Here is a 16943-nt window from a genome sequence, read left to right on the forward strand (position 1 = left end):
TAACTAACATTAAATAGAAGGAGTCACCATTAAGCAAGGGAGCAAAGAACGTGAACTAGATCGTAGGAAAAAGAAAATTAAACGAGGACACTAAGGAAACTATGATCGTAGAAATAGAATTTAGAAGATGGCAGAATAATAATAGAGGACAACAGAACTTAGGATGCGTAAAGATAGCGCTTTATCACAATAAACTTCGTAACGGGTATAACCTTAATAGAATCAAAATATTTTTACCTGGTAAGATCTGTACTATAACCTATTAAACTTTTTAGGGACAAGTATCTTTTCTTTCTGTTGTGTGTGTAAGTGCAAGAAATGTAGTAACTTGCTCCCCACCCTTTTTTTTAAAAAAAAATTTTTTTTATTAAGTTTATTGCTTGTAACTTCGTTAAATTCATCCATAACTTGTAATTATCAGTTTTGAAATAATGCTTATTTATTAGCCATACTAATCATCACTATTATGAAATAAGGTCGCCTATCTCGATTTCCTTGTGTTGTAGCTCCAGGGGTAGTTTATTTATAAAAATATTATGATCAACTGCACAATCATCCCATTAAATTATAGTTAAATTAAAAACGGTAAAAACTCAAATGTAGGAAAATAAATATACCAGTATTATAGATAATATGGTAGTCAGGTTATACTGAAATGGGGGACGTGAGGCATCATGCATTTACAAGCCTAATTAATATACTTATACCCCTGAATATAGCCTTAACGCTATAAATTAGTGAAAAAAGTAGTAGAATATCTATTTTTCCTAAAAAATGTGTTATATTGTAGTAAAAACAAGGAAACTGCTACTCGGTTGTTACAGATAGTAATTTAAAAATTAGGTTGCGCCCCACTTTTTACTTTTTTAAGCACAGGGGTAAATTCTTTTTACTTTGTTATAACTCACAAACACTTCGTAGTAATTTCAAATCTGGAGAAAGTAGAGGGCAGTAAAAGTTCTTGTTTTTCTGCACACACCTTTCATAGCTAACGCTCGTTGTAAACATACTAGATTAGGCCTTCTTTAAATATAAATTATAAAAATATTTTTAGGCTTAATCAGTTTGGGGGCATTTTAGATCGTTACAATGTTAACTAAGCTATCGTTTTTAAAAAGTTCCTGGGGGGAAACTACTGGAATTATATATAAATTTCATTTAAACTTTTCCTTTACTAATTATTTTAGTGTGCTGCGGAACAGGTCGACGCTGTTTTATCGTTTTTTTCAATACAAATCGTACACATTGCAGACTATTTTAAGTAGTATTACATTTGGAACTTATAATATTTTCATTAGTTTGCCCTTTCTTTTTGAATTGTATCATGACCGCGTGCTAGCATCGAGAAGATTGCTATTTGCTTCTGGTGCAGTAGTTTAAGTTATAATGAACGCCCCCTATCATCGAAAGAATTTTTTGGCAACTTGCAACAGGATTAGTATTGGAGGGTTATGCAGTGGAGTTGTCATAAAGTAATGTTTCATAAAAGGTGAGGCTCAGTTCTGCACACCAATGCCCTTCTTACTGTCAGCAGGTTCACAAAATGAACTGGGAAGGTTATTAACAAACTCTTTTTTTTTAAAAAATAATTTTTTGCGTGCAAATAAATTACATTTTGCCCTATCAAGCTTATTAATATATATCTTTCAACCAAATAAATATAATACACTCGTGCTGTGTCATGTTTTGTAGAACATAAAGTTACAGGACAGAAACTCTAAAAACTAAATATATCATAGCTAATTAAGTAATATAGGTGTAGAGAAAAGGTTTTATAGACTACAGTGACCTAGTAAACAGTTAATCGAAAGTCGAGCAGGAATTTACTTCGTAGTAAAATTCCACGTGGAACTTACTAAATAAGTCGCAGTGCACAAATCATCTTGTAATCCAGTGCAATGCGCCTTCAGGTGAGAAACCTGAATTTTATGTGAAAAACTCCAATTTTAAAATTATACTGGCCAAAGTAAAAAAAGCGGTCTTGAAGCTACTATAATTAGCTTTGTCTAATACTTATGTTCGTAATCGTTATATTTTAGTTCACACAAGCTTTTTAATTAAACATTATATTAATAAATACTTTATTGTTACGCAGTTTCTCGTCTTCTGTGTAACAATGCTATCTTGAGAATTCTGCCTCTCATATCAAAGAAGAAAATGGATTAGGCAGCATGGGAGGATTTAAATTTTTAAGACACTACTTTTTTACTAATTTGCAAAAGATAACTTAATAATATATGCGGTTAGTTCTTTTCCAAGTTAAATAAAAAAATTAATAGGAAAGCTACTTCACGAAATGAAGTTATTTAATTAGACAAAATTTAAAATATAACAAACATTGCTTAATATATATCTGTATACTAAGTTGGTTAAATTTACATACTGCAAGTATGTTTAACATACTGCCAGTATGTTTAACCTTCGTTTCCGTAAAAAGTTAGTTTCGGTGCTGTTGAGTGGTTTTTCTTCAATTGATCTTGAGTTGTTAAATTAAGTCTATAAATTTCGCATGTAGTTAAGTTTTGTCGATGTATTTTCTTAAATAATATTCAAGAGAACAAATTGAAACGTACTCCAAAAAGATTTGAAGTAATAAAAATGTCTGTAAATTATAAAATAATAAAAAAATTTTAAACAAATTTTACCAAGTTATAAATATAATTGGAAGAAAATTCCTTTTGCTATAAAAATAACCAGATTTTCTGATAAATTTTTAAATGGTTTCTTTTTTTATAAAATTTGTATAACATTTAATACACAAAAATTTTAAAGTTTCTTGTTTAAAATATCTTGTTACTTCCATTGTAAAAAAAAGAGTATAAAATATTGGGAAAAGCACTGCTATTACTTTAGAACTTATAATAATGCTACAGATATTTTTTTAACGCAAAAGCAGTCATTTACTATATAGTTAAACCTTAAACCTAAGTTTTTGATCCACGATTTACTAGCTTTATTTTTTAAAGAAAAATATAATTAATTAAAAATTAATATTTATAGTTATAGTATATCGGAGTTGTATTTTTTTTTTTTTTAATAACGATCTCAACGACGAGGGGTCAGTCGAAATTTGAAATTTTTCCGTAAGCTGAAAAAAATTAACAAATAGCGAAGTGTAAAAAGTGTTAAAGGTAAAATAATAATATAAATACAAATACCACAATAATGGTGATAACTATAAAAGCGCAGCTTTAAATAATAGTGTTTTTTGAAATTTAAAAAGTTTGTAACCTTCACACCATCATACAGCTACTCAGTTGTTAAATAAGTTTTAGTTTTAAGTTTAAGTCTATTGGCGGTCCTATATTATAAGTATACTATACCAAAAAGCCCACTTGTAGGAAAGTACAGCGCGAAATTACCGCCTACTATAATTTCTAGAAGGGCCGCAACCCGCTACACGGCTATTCGGTATAAGATAAACGCAAAGCATTTGCTTATTACAAATTTTAAGGCGTGACAGAAAAGATAAGCCGCTAGTTAAAGTGTGCTGGTTTTACCCTTCAACCAGCAATCCTTTATTATTTGCTCTTTGAAGGCTACGAAGCGACCTTGGGTGCCAGTTTAAAGATAGGAATGACTTTAATAACATCTGAGGAGCCTTGTAGTTTTGAACAGAGTCATCATGAAATACGTCCTTATCAACTGGAAATTTTAGAGAAAACTAAAGAAACAAATTCTATAGTTTATTTACAGACAGGTTTTTTTTTTTTGCATAAAATACTTAAACAATTTTTTTTTAATTTATCATTATTTGATAGGCCGACATATAGTTTATTAATAATATTTTTTTTTGTAGGATGCGGAAAAACCTTTATTGCTATAAGTTTACTTAAACACATATATTTCGAAGATATGCTCCGATCGGTAAGCCAAAATAACGAAAGTGATCCTTTTTCAGAAAGTTTGGTTTTTGAGAGAAAGGAAAGTATAAATAACTACAAAAAAAATAAATTGTTATATTTTTACATGTGTCCTACCGTTGTGCTCTCTCTACAACAAGCTCAGTATATCGCTCAGCAAACATCTTTTAAAGTACAAGCCGTTTACGGTGCACTTGGTAGGAATTTTACTTTTTTAGAACCACTTTAAGTAATAAATAATTACTAAATTATTTTTAATGGATTATGTAATATCAGGGGTTGATACTTGGAATAAAGAAGTAGTTTGCGAATTTTTAAGTAGATATGATGTCTTCTGTATAACTCCTTGTATTCTTAATAACTGGTTGCGTCATAAATTTATTTCCATGGCAGGTTGTTTTATAAAATTGCCTTTCTTTTAAGTTATTATATATAATAATTTTTTTTGATATTTTACTGCAAATTTTCTGAGCCAAAAAAAGAATATTTTTACTTAAGTTTTAGGATTTTTAATTTTTATTATAGTAGTCCTTCTTGCAATGAGTTTTGCTTAGATTACTTTAAAATTATGTATTTAATCTGAAGAATTTTGTTACCTTATTTTTTTTCAACACTTATTTCTTTCTGTTTTACAATATTTATTAACCAGTTTTTTTTCTTTTTATGAAATCTAATTTTTTTGGAAAAGTAGTTTTGTTTAGAATTTTTTTTACTTAATTTTTAATTTTTGTTTGGTATATAGAAATTTATTGTTATATTAAATTTTTAGATGAAATTTGTATAGTTTTAGTAATTCTTTTATTTGTCATTATTACTTTTTTAATGAGATTGCTTACAAAAATTAGTCAAAAGATGTAATTTTTTATATGATTTTCTCTCTGTTATGTTTAAAATAATTTGTAATTCTAATTAATAACTATGATTTTTTATATTAAATATAAATAGGTTATATTAATTTTTTTCTTAATATTTAGATTAAATTGTGAAAAAAATTTTTAGTTCCATTTTTCTTAAGTAAATTATAAAAAATAATTACTTTTTTCATAATATAGTAGATTAAGTTGTAATTTTAAATTTATATTTTTAAAATATCTTAATATAAAGTTATAAAATAATTATACTACATTTTTCCTCTATAATAATTAAATTAATGTATACTAATTTGTTTTTATACTTCCTTAATTACATAAACTTAAAATCTAAATTTCTATTTCTAAATTGTTTTTAAATAAATTAATATATTTATACTATAATTTTTCTCTATAATATTATAACTTAAAGGGATTTTATTTTAATTGTATTATAAAATTACAAATAAGTTATACTTTAATAATAAATTAATTTTTTATAAATGTTATACTGTAAAATTCATTTTTAATAGATATTAGTCTATTGATCTTTGACGAATGCCACAACGCCGTCAAGGCGCACCCGTACACGAAAGTGATGTCTCACTACTGTCAGTATTTAAAGGAGCGCTTTCCCTTTACTTTCACGGAAGATCGCCTTCTTCGGCCGCGCATTCTTGGCCTCACTGCTTCTCCCATATCGTTTAAACTTTATCAGAAATTTGATGCCGGTTAAGTTTTGTTTTCTTTTTTCTTTTCTTTTCTTTGCAGATTTCGTGGTTTGAAAGATTTTTCCTTATACACTTTTTTAGAATAATATTTTTTTATAATTTCAATTTAAATTTAATTGTAATATATTAAAGGAAATTTATCTTTTATAGGTTTTTATGTTTAGTTTATAATTTTATATTACTTGTAATAAAGTTTTTTACAAATAAAAAATAATTGTACTATAGAATTTACTTCAAAACAAATTTATATTATAATTAGAATATGTATATTATTTATGAATTATTTTACTTACGATTTATGTAATTTTTAAAGATTTTAAAAAAAGTTTTGCATATTCTGGAGATTGAATTTGTCTTATTACTATGAACACATTAACTGTTGTTACTAGTATACTAGTATTTACTAGTGATTTTAAAATAATGCACAGCTAAAATTTAAATTTAAATTTTCAAGATTTACGTTCTGTTTGTAGTTTTTGAATTCTCTGTTCAATATTTTTCGATTTGTTTTTTTTTAGTCCTGCTATTTACGAAGCTCGATGCTCTTTTACTTTTAGCTTAACCGATTTTTTTAATCTTTTATTATAATTGGTTTTAGTCTACTATTTTTCATATTTTTTCAGATGTATTTTTGAGTTGTTTAATATATTATTGAAGTCATATATTATTATGATTGTTATTTATATAAATTTTTTTCTATTTTTACAAAAGAAACATTAAATTTAAAATTTATAATAGTAAACGTCAGCTTTTAGAAATTCATTATTTTAATTTTTCCCCGATCTTCTAAACTATAGGTTATAGGCTTAAAATAGAAACTTAATATTCGATAATTTATTTTTTCCGCATTATTTTTTTCATTACTTTTTATTAACGTTGTAAGTTGTATAATATTCTATTATTTGTAGAAAAGCTTCATATTTTTTAGTGCGCAAAAATATTCCGTTATTAAATTTTTTTTAATGAATCTAAATTTATTATCCAGCGGCGTTGCAGGAGCAACTTTCTCTGCTGGAACACGTGTTGTGTTCTAAAATAGTAACAATTGACTCTGAAGAAAGTTTGAAAGATTTTGTTGTGGTAAATTCTATTGGTTGCTCATATTAACACGCTTTAAAGCTTTTTAAAGACTCCGGAAGAACACGTGGTTTGGTTCCCATCAAATTTTGCGTCTAAAAATGAGAAGACTGCTTGGGAGGTTTGTTTATGTGTTGGTGTGGGGCACGCAATTAGATAATAGCTACCAGATTATAATTAAACTCTGCAGCTTGGGCTTTTTTTTATGAAGTTCCAAATGTTAATGTGAATGTTTTTAGAAAGTTTTTGTTACGTTTCTTTTGTTACTATTATATATATTACTAATTTATAATAATAATAATACTTTGTAATTAGTAAATATTATAAAAAAAAGGGGGGAATATTATATATACTGGTATGTGGTATAAGTAGACATAAAAAATTTATATTTTTTTATAAATGAAAATAGAAAATATGATTTAAAATTTTAATTATTTTAAGATCCTTTATTGTTTTAGGAATTAATATATTTACTATTGATATTTATAAGTATTTTCTTTATTTTATATTTATGATTTATTATATTTTTATTTACTTATAATAATTTTATTATATAATGCTATTATAAAACTTAATATTTTTTATTTTTATAAGTAAATTTTATTAGTATTCTTATAATTTTTTAAATATAATTAATTTATAAACGTAAAATATTATTTTAATATTTTAATAATGAAAACAAATTTTGTTGACACTAATTTTTATAATTATATTACTACATCTAAAAGGCATAAGCTACCCATATCATTACTTTGTAGCACTTTCTGTATATTTTTGTATCTATTTTTAAAACATTCTTTTGGTTTGTTGCTTATTTTGGACTTTTTTTATTAAAAACTTTTATAACCTTCTTTACTATTATTTGTTAATTAGCGTTTCTTTTTTTTCTTAAGTTGATTTTTTATGATCTTAAAATTTGCTTGTTTTCCATTTATTATATAACAATTATAATTTTTTCATTTTTGTCATGTTTATATTATAATGCGCATAATAATTTTTATTTCTTTTGTGCTTTTTATTTTATTTATGTTGCTCATCTTTTTTAAGAAACTTTTGTTATGCTTTTGAACGAGTAGTTCTTTATTTTTTAAATTTTTAATAGTTATTATTAAGTGTTAACTAATCTTATAAAGAAATAGAAAATTTTTCATGATTACCACAAAAAAACTTACTTTGTTTTGTATGGGAACCGAATAATTTATATTTTTTCAAGTTTATTTTTGTTATTATTTCATTATTATACTTAAAAAAAAAACGTAAAATACAATTATTTTTCTTTTTTATAAGTAACTGTAAATTTTTCCTTACTTATTTTTTAATGAATGTTGTATAAATGTAACGTGGTCTCTTAGACTATATTTTTGTAAATTTATATTTTTTATTAAATTTTTTTGGATATAAAAACTCTTTAAAATTTATTACTTAAAATTTTTATACTTTATAATAAGCATATTATATTATTTTTGTTAATAAAATTTTTATCACTAAATTTTAGGTACAGTGGCGTAACTCTGTCTCATTGGCTGTTTGCAGTCTTGGACGGATCGCTTTAGATTATTTAGGCAATACTAGTTTGTTGACGCCATGTGCTCTCAAGGTTTCAGATTTTATTTTTGTTCCGTGCAGTTTTTTAAATTTTTCTTATCTCATTATGAAAATAAATTTTTTTGTTGGGATGTAGCAGATCAATAAATTTTTGCCGTATGCACGTGTATTTTCGGCATTATATTTACGAATGGCGGTATTCGTTAAAATTTATAAGACTGAGTGCAGCTTTTTACGCTTTAGTATAAATAAAATATTTATTATAACAATTAATAGAAATTTTGTATGAAAATCTTAATAATATAAAGAAAAATAAAAGTTTTTATAATACTTTATAATACTGAACTTTCTTATTCAAAAACAATAATATTAATAATAAAAATAATGAGATTAATACTAATAATTTAATAATTGTAAAGGAGCTGGAGAGATTTCCGATGTATACTAAGAAATCGCAAAAGCTAAAAGCGTTGCTTCTCCGCTATTCGTCCATAAAAACAACCGACAAAATTTGCCAGGGAAACGATGGTGCATTATCCACCGATCAAGACACACCGTTTTGCGGTATTGTATTTGTTAATCAGAAAATTTGCGCTCTCGCATTGGCCAAAATGATTAAAAACGATCCTGAGTTGAGCAGTTTCTACCGGCCTGGAGTTTTGTAAGAGGCTTACGGTTCTATAAGAAATATAAATCACGTGCATTAACTAAATGTGTGACAAAATATTATGACAAATAAAATAAATACCCCTAAAGTTTTATATAAATATTATAAAAGTGAATAAAAGCAACATAGAAAAAATTAATTGTGTTCATAATTATTTACTTTTACCAAAGCTAAAAAGTTATGTGTTATTTATATATTTTATATAATTTTGAAAAGTTTTTGAAATAAATGTTCGTAGTTTTCTAAGATAAGCATGAATTTTTATGAAAGTAAAAACATGTTAATATTAAGGAAGTTTAGTTCAATTTTAATATTTGTAGCAAATTATTATTAAAAATCATCTAACAATTCAACTAACAGGTTTGGCCTGAAAGACACATTCCACTTAAAATGTCAAAATACAGAATTCGATGAACAAAAAAATATCATAAAAATTGAGGAAACTCCGAATCCAGAAGCAAACGAAACTCATAGTTTATTATTATCATTATTATTGTCATTATTATTGTTATTTTTATTATTATCTTGAAGGTCCGCCTTTTTTCTTGCTCCGCTTACCGACTTTCGATGAAATAAAGAAACTCGCATCTTCCGGGCCTCTTGATAAACTCGTTACTAAACAAAATGACACTAAAATAAAAGTTGAAAGTGATAATAGTGAAGATGATAGCAATACTTTCACAGAAGAGGAGAATAGCAATATTATTAACGAGCAAAATAATACGAAAGATAGTGAAGAAGCCAATACCTGTGCAGTGGACGATCTCTTGTGCTTTAGCGTTGAAGAATTATTGGAGGATGCTCAAAGTATGAACCAGTTCTTTTCTTTAGCCCAACAGCGAAAGACAATGGATTTGTTTATTAAAGGACAGGTTGGAAAAATAATGAAAATGATAAATAATAGTGATAAAATTAATTTAATGAAAAATTTCTCCAATATTTTTTAATGAAAATAACTACATTAAAATAAATAATTATACACTTAATAAAAGTGCTAATAATAAGAATTATAATGAAAGATAAGTAATAATTTTCAAAAAATATTTCTTTTTATTATTATTATTATCCACTTTTATAAAAGTTTTTAATCATTTATTTTTAAGTTATTAAATTATTATTTTTTACTTTTATAAAAGTTTTAATTATTTGTTTATATATGTTAATAATGTTATTAAAATATTATTTTTTGATTATTCACTCCATAAAAGTGCTGAAAACTTATAATAATAATAAAACTACAATGTTTTTTTCTATAAAGTAATATTTTTTTATAAAAATATAATATATCGTATATAAATTACTTTGGGTGTTTTATAATAAATAAAGTGTGTATTATTATATAAGAAAAGTTATGAATATATTTTTTACTATATATTTTTTTCTATAAAAGGTGAATGTTTTAGTGTCCACGTCGGTGGCTGAGGAAGGCCTCGATGTTGGGCGTTGCAACTTCGTTGTTCTATATGATAGCGCTCCCAGCTTTAAAAAATACGTAAAAAAATTCCTTTTTTTGCAGAACTTTTCTTTATTAAAGTTCATTATTTTTATTAAATATACTCTAGAAACTTTTATTATTTGCATAGTCTCTATTTCTTAGGATATTTTTTATATTAAGTAATTTTGAGAAAGTTTATTATCATGATAATTTGATTAAGTTATTAACTACTGTTTTAAATATTTTTGACCTGCAGATTCAAGCAAGAGGAAGAGCTCGTAGAGAAGGCGGTTCACTATTTTTTTTTCAAGAATATTTTGAAGCTGATCAAGTGCGGCCCGTTTGTCCCTTACAACATTATAAAAAGTGTCTTTACGCTTTTTTTAAAAATAATAATAAGCAAACTTATAGTATTCGTAAAATAAAAATATTATATGTTATATAAAAATACGAAACCTTTTACCACTAAAATGCGATACGTCGTGGATATTATTATAATATAAAATTTTTCATGAGTTTATTATTATACAATAGTTTATAATTCAATTAAGTTATTTATTTCAATAGCTTCTCTGATTCGAGTAAAAAAAAAAGTTTAATTTATTGGCTTTCATTATCATTAAAAATATTGAGAAAAAAAAAATTAAGTGTATGTCAATTATTTTTTTTAGGATTGAAACGTGCATTTTGCAAAAGTTGATGTCGCAGGTCAGCCCGGCCTCCTACTTTGTTGACCACAGTTTGTACACTGGCACGTGCGCTTATTTACGGAGAAAAACTTGATTATTTATTTATTTACATTATAAGTGGAGATTAATGCTATTTGTAATCGTTCTCATTGGACAAATGTTTATTTTTTTGATATACTGTCCCTCTAATATATTTATTATTAAGAAGTTTTCTGTTTTTTTTTTGTTTAATATTTTTTTAACAGGAGGAAGTGAGTTTACTACCAAAACCGGCATTGTGTTACGCGCTGAGGGTAACTTTAGAATAATAGAAAAGTTTATTTATTTAAGAGTCAACAGTACTGAACTACGTTGAGATCTCATTGGTTTTTTTTAGTAGCAAAAGTGTGCTTTTCAATAATTTTATTGAGTAATATTTATAAAAATATAAAGTTTGGTACAGATTTTGAAAATTTTATTTTACACTTCGTTTATCGCTGTTTTTTTGAAGCACGTGTTGATCACGTCCTTCAGCATTGAACATCCATATCATTATTTTGATAACTGTTTATCCTATTCGCAGAGGCTATCACCTGTCTTCACCGCTACTGCGCCACATTGAATACCAATACGCACACAGCATGCTCCCCTGTTTATCATGTGACCAATGCCAGAGGTTTTAAAAGTTTAGTAGACTCGATGAGGCTAACTGGACAAATTGATTGGCCGGAATGTTCACCTTCCATCGCATGCAACGAAGGTACATTTGTTGGGGTTTCTTATACTTTTACAGAGTTAATTTTTTTCTATAAAGTTAATTAAGTTTCATTGTTTATTTTTTTTTATAAACTTTTGATTGACTGCTTTTATACAATCATACCAATCATAATAATTGTTAAGCGGTTGACACTTTTGCAAATTCTTTCTCTAGGGGAAACTCTAATGACCCGCCCTTCTTCTGTATGTATTACTGCTTCCGTTTCATTCCGTTATACTCATTTGTTGAACTCATTATTTTCAGGCACTGTTCAACTGCCTGGTGATTCGCCAGTTTCGGTTGCTTTCACTTTGGAATATCATGATATTATTTTTCATGGCTTGGTTTATAGTTTGTTATGCCCCCTGATAGCTATCGCGGCTTCTCCTCTAAAAAGAGAGCCCGCCAAGAAACTGCACTGATAGCCTGTCAGCGCTTGTATCTTGCTGGTACCACGTGGCTTCCCTTAATTTTATTGCTAATGGAGTTTAACTTTTATTTTAATTAATTTTCTATAGGAGCGCTCGATGAGCATTTGCTGCCAATGTCCATACAGATCCTTAAAAATAGCGACCTCATGAAATCCTCTCCCTTGATTTCCAATCAAAACTATCGAGTGCATATCCCCATGTTTTTACGGTTTAACAAAAAAACTTGCCCATCAAAGCTGCGCCAAGAAGCCATTTGTCAAGCACTGCCCCAACAATGCAGTGCAGAAGGGCTTGTACGCACTGAAAATAGTGAACAGAATTGTAATGTTGAGAACTCAGAGTTGCTAAAGGCGCCAAAGTTTCAACTGGAGCTTTTCCTTTATGAGTTTAATTCTATTGGCTGGAAGGGAACGCCGGCGTCCTTAAAGTTTGCCGCGAAACAGTGTTGCAATAATTTGTGTTTATTAACGCTTGGGCCCCTCAATCAGCTTATTGGTGTAGTTTTCTTATGGAGATACGCTATACTTTCACTTAAATTTGTAATCACACGTGATTAGGAGGCCATCACTTTCCTCTTATTGGTCAGTATGAAAAAATTAAAAGTAACAAGCGCGGTCTACAGGATTGTTTAATTCATTTTAATTTTATTGGTAAATTTTTTAATCCGTTTATCTTATTCGCTAATTTCTGTTTGGCTTAGTTTGGTGTTCGTACATTGGTCAATGTAAGAAAATACACGGTGTTGCTGCCTTAGTTTTTGCAGTATGCGCTGAGAATATTGTCAGCCCCCTGCACATGTCGTATAACGGCGCTTTTTGGGCTCATTATCTTTTCAAACTGATAAATTATTAGCTTTTATATAGTTATATCGTTAATTTCTTTGGCTTAAATTTGAAGTTTCATTTACAAGTGTTTGATTGGTCGATATACTCTAACTCATAGGCTCGTTTACTTCTAATAAAAAGCAAGTAAAACTTCTCTGGCAGGCGCATTGCCATATGTTGGCCACTGCTATTGATCCTCGCGACTATATTGGTACTGTTTACTAAGATTCATTGTTTTACGCGCAAATTCAATGATTAATTAATATTTTCAAGCCTTTATAACTTGTTTTATTGGTAAAAATACTTGTTTTAATCTTAACGAGAAGTTTATCTGCTTACACAACTCTGCATATAAAAATTTTTAGGATTTTCCTTCAAAAGTTTATCTAAAAATTCGAGAAATTATTTTATCGCGCCGTATCGGAAAAAAATTTCCCAACAAGCTGAGGCAGAAGAGAAGTCTTCTTTTTTATTAAAGAACGAGAACTACATACCAGTAGCCAATCGCATAAACTGGAGTGTGGCCAAAAAACTTTCTCTTCATCTCGGGCAGTTGAAGCGGCGCAATAAAGAAGAGTTGACCCCCACTAAAGAACCTATAAACGAGTTGAAATTGGCCGCTGGCCTTTTGGAGTCTGCCAATGCGGTTGAGCCGTGGAATAGCAATGACAACGATAATAATAATAAGGCAACTTCTGTAGGAGCTTCTTATAATAATCTTATACCGATTAATAAGATTAAAGAATTTGATGTTGACGTAAATATACAGAACCACATCTCTACTTCTAATGAAACTATTTTAAAAATTGAGAACATAAATATAAATAATTCTTTAGGGAAAGAAAATAATAGTACTACTGATAATAATAATAATAATAATAACAAAAGTAATATTAATAATAATAAACACCAACCCAACAATAATGAGGTCATTTTACTTCCGAAAAACGAAAAAACACGTCGTATTATTCGAACTTTACAGGAGCGGGGAGAAAAGTTATATGTAATTGAGGTTCATTAATTTTTCCTTTTTTTTTTTAATGATGAAAACTTTTTTATATTATTTTTATTATATCAATAAAACTTCTTCGACTGTTAAAGAAAAGCTTTTGTTAATATAGTTTGGGCGTGTTTCTCTTATTACTTTTTAATGTATAAGAAATGAGTCTGCTTTCACCAATAAGTATAGCGTATATTATCCTTCTTTGGCTACTTTATCGCTTTAGTTTTAGTCACTCGAAAACACAACTGCGCACGCTATATTTATTATTATTGGTTGTTCGGCAAAGTGTTCTTTTAAATGGTCGGTTAAGTTTTATTTGTTTAAAAATTCTACTACGCTTTTTCTTGCAGGGCATGCATCCGTCCATCTGCTTGGACACACACGTGGGCGAGTGGAGCGAGGCTGATAAGGCAGATCCGGAGTACATTCGCCAGTTTCTCCCGCATGCTTTTTCTAAGCCGCTCCAGAGGAAGTATTATAACGTTGATAATAATGAGGAGCTTCCCTCTATAGCAGAGGTTTGAACTTTGTTTGTTTTTTGGAGGCTTTTTATTTTTCAGCCTCTTTTTTTTTATATATTTTTATTAGCAAAAAGCTAAGAAAACAACACACATTCGCACTACTATACGGGATTGGTTTAAAGTTTTTCGTTCTCGTTTGCATTTTCCTAAAAGGAAAACGCCTCTTTTTATTGCACGAGTTTTACTTCCCTCTGAAAGTATTTTTTTTAATAACGAAAATTATAGTGACTTAATTTTTTTATAAAATATTATGAAATTTAAAAAATATTTAAATTTATATAAATCCATTTTAAGTATCACATAATATATGGAAACATAATGAAACTATAAAAAGAACTGATTGACCTCAACTATTAAAAAAAAATAAGATATTTTTATGTAACTGAATTTTTTATTACAAACGAAAATATTTATTGATTTGTATTGCTATTAAAAAGTTTTTTTAACCCCAGCACGTGTACTCTGGAGTTGGTACTATTTTTTATTCATTTTTTTCCTAACAAACTTCGAGGTATTCATTCGATGCACTTTGGGACGACCTTCCGCTCTTCCCGCCCTCGTTTGCATCTCGGAAAAAAGTATGTTTTCGTTTTTTTATTACAAACTCGAAGAATTGTTTATGTTGGGAATTTTTGGCCGATTTTTTAGATATTTACTTGTTCCTTCGCTTTGTCGCCCTTTTGGAGATATTCCCGAACGTTTCATCGCCGGCTGTTACATACTTCCTACTTTGCTATGTGACTTTGAATATGTTTCTAGCATTACTGGTGAGCGGCCTTTATTTGTCTCTTTCTCTATTGGCTTATCTTTGTCCATTTTCTTAAAGAACTTGCTTATATTATTATTAAATTTTGTCTGAACGCATAAATTTTGTTCTTTATTTACTTTTATTAATTTTATATTTTCGTGGTTTTTTATAAACTGTTCGATATTTTTTAGCTTTACTGGCGGCAACTATCGCGTGCTTTTAAAGACTTATTCCTATTCCTTACTATTTCTAATATTTATTGGCTTGAAGAACTTATTTTGTTTGGTGTTAAAAAGATTTTTTTTTCTCCTTATTTTTCTTTAAAAACTTTTCATTGGCTCTTAACTGCTGGGTTCGACTAATAATGAAACTATTTAGAGTTTTCGATGAATGTATTTCCAGAAGAAAGCTTTAAACTTTCATATAAATCTTTGCTTATGCCCTTTACCAGGTTTTTTTAATCTTTTATTTAATGAATCATTACAATTTTTGATCTGATAATGCGTAGCAGTTCGTGTATTACCGGAAAATATTTAACTGATAATGAAAGGCTTGAATTTTTGGGTCGTCCTTATAATCATTATATTCAATACTTCAGTATCTTATTATTTCAATATTAATATTGAATAGAACTACAATTTTTATTGAATTAATATTATTTTCTTGCTACTAGTCTCATTATTATTATGACCATTTTTTAAGGAGATTCTTGGTTGAAATATTTTGTTACTATTCTCACTTTTGAGAGTGAAAATAGTATATTCCACGAGGTTATTGTTTAGACATTAAAAAAGTATCATTTAAAATAATGAAAAAAATAGCACTCCTTTTTATTGGCATTAAAATAAAATTGTTATTACCTAAATAAGTGTATTAGAGAAACTTTAAAGATTAAGTAAAACTACTATTTGATAATGAACAAATGTATAGTTTCGAAAACTATCGTAATAGAAACTATCAGGAAAATTTAGGCAAAATACTGAATTTAACAAGTAGAATTAGACAATAAGAAAAAATAATAAATCTATAAAAAAATTACAAGTTGAATTTTTTTTTATTTACTGCCCTCTGCTATTGGATAATATTTTATTTATTTGCAAAAGGGCATTCTCAGTAAAATCCGCGCCGGCATTGTTTCCAATAACAATCTGGCGGCTTGTAGTCTGGAAGTCAACATTCCGTCCTTCATAAGGACTGTTTCATTCCAGCCTGGTTGTTCATTAAATATAATGCAGTATTTGAATTAGAAGAATAATAAAATAAGGAAAAGATTAACTAGAAAAAATACTTTATTTACTTGCAAAATTGTAGTTTTCATGTACATATTTGTAAACGTCAGTAAAATTCATGAATATTTTGAGTAGTTTTTGTATGCCAGTAAAGCGTTTATGTTATAGATATAGTTGATAATGTTAGTAACTATAATGAAAAATAGTTGCAGGGTTGGCCCCTTTTTCATTATTTATTTGATATATTTTATGCTTTCCCAACGAATTTATAATATTTATAATGAAATATTATTTTTAATTTATAATTCCTTTTTTTAAATAAACATAAACTATCAATTTTGTAAATCATTATTATCCTTTTTTAGTTGGTCACTCTATACTTTTAGTGATCCTTAACTTTTTTATGTGATAGGAGGAGGACTCTTCTTGCACAAGTGCTTGCCTTCCTTTTTGACACCCGGAACACCCCCTTCCGCCAAAAAACCCCAGAGACCCTGGCGACAGTTCTATTTGTTTTGCTATTGGTGTTTTTTTTATTTTTTTAATAGTTGTTTAGTTATAAACAGCACAATCTTTCAAGTAAAAGAGTAGCGGAT

General features: G+C 27.7%; 2 protein-coding genes across 2 annotated transcripts; both read left to right on the forward strand.

Moving 5' to 3' along the window:
• Positions 1-5244: 5244 nt before the first annotated feature.
• Positions 5245-12874, forward strand: LOC135120965 (uncharacterized; the record flags this gene model as incomplete). The annotated part of the gene is made up of 18 exons (XM_064045284.1): positions 5245-5442; positions 6428-6522; positions 6572-6640; positions 8015-8116; positions 8484-8725; positions 9092-9204; positions 9263-9603; positions 10122-10223; positions 10423-10532; positions 10838-10905; positions 11101-11148; positions 11418-11594; positions 11735-11794; positions 11856-11890; positions 11944-12040; positions 12110-12517; positions 12580-12672; positions 12723-12874. Coding segments are annotated over 18 exons (2510 nt in total), but the record flags the coding sequence as incomplete, so codon positions are not given.
• Positions 12875-12986: 112 nt separating this feature from the next.
• Positions 12987-16937, forward strand: LOC135120966 (uncharacterized; the record flags this gene model as incomplete). The annotated part of the gene is made up of 13 exons (XM_064045285.1): positions 12987-13057; positions 13212-13543; positions 13775-13858; positions 14200-14367; positions 14438-14567; positions 14882-14948; positions 15019-15137; positions 15497-15569; positions 15627-15682; positions 15821-15888; positions 16222-16330; positions 16760-16850; positions 16904-16937. Coding segments are annotated over exons 1-13 (1368 nt in total), but the record flags the coding sequence as incomplete, so codon positions are not given.
• Positions 16938-16943: the final 6 nt, after the last annotated feature.

Source organism: Zophobas morio, unplaced genomic scaffold (assembly GCF_036711695.1).
Source record: "Zophobas morio isolate AGI-343-1 ecotype UQ-CSIRO unplaced genomic scaffold, CSIRO_AGI_Zmor_V1 ptg000460l, whole genome shotgun sequence".
Taxonomy (NCBI): Eukaryota; Metazoa; Arthropoda; class Insecta; order Coleoptera; family Tenebrionidae; genus Zophobas; species Zophobas morio.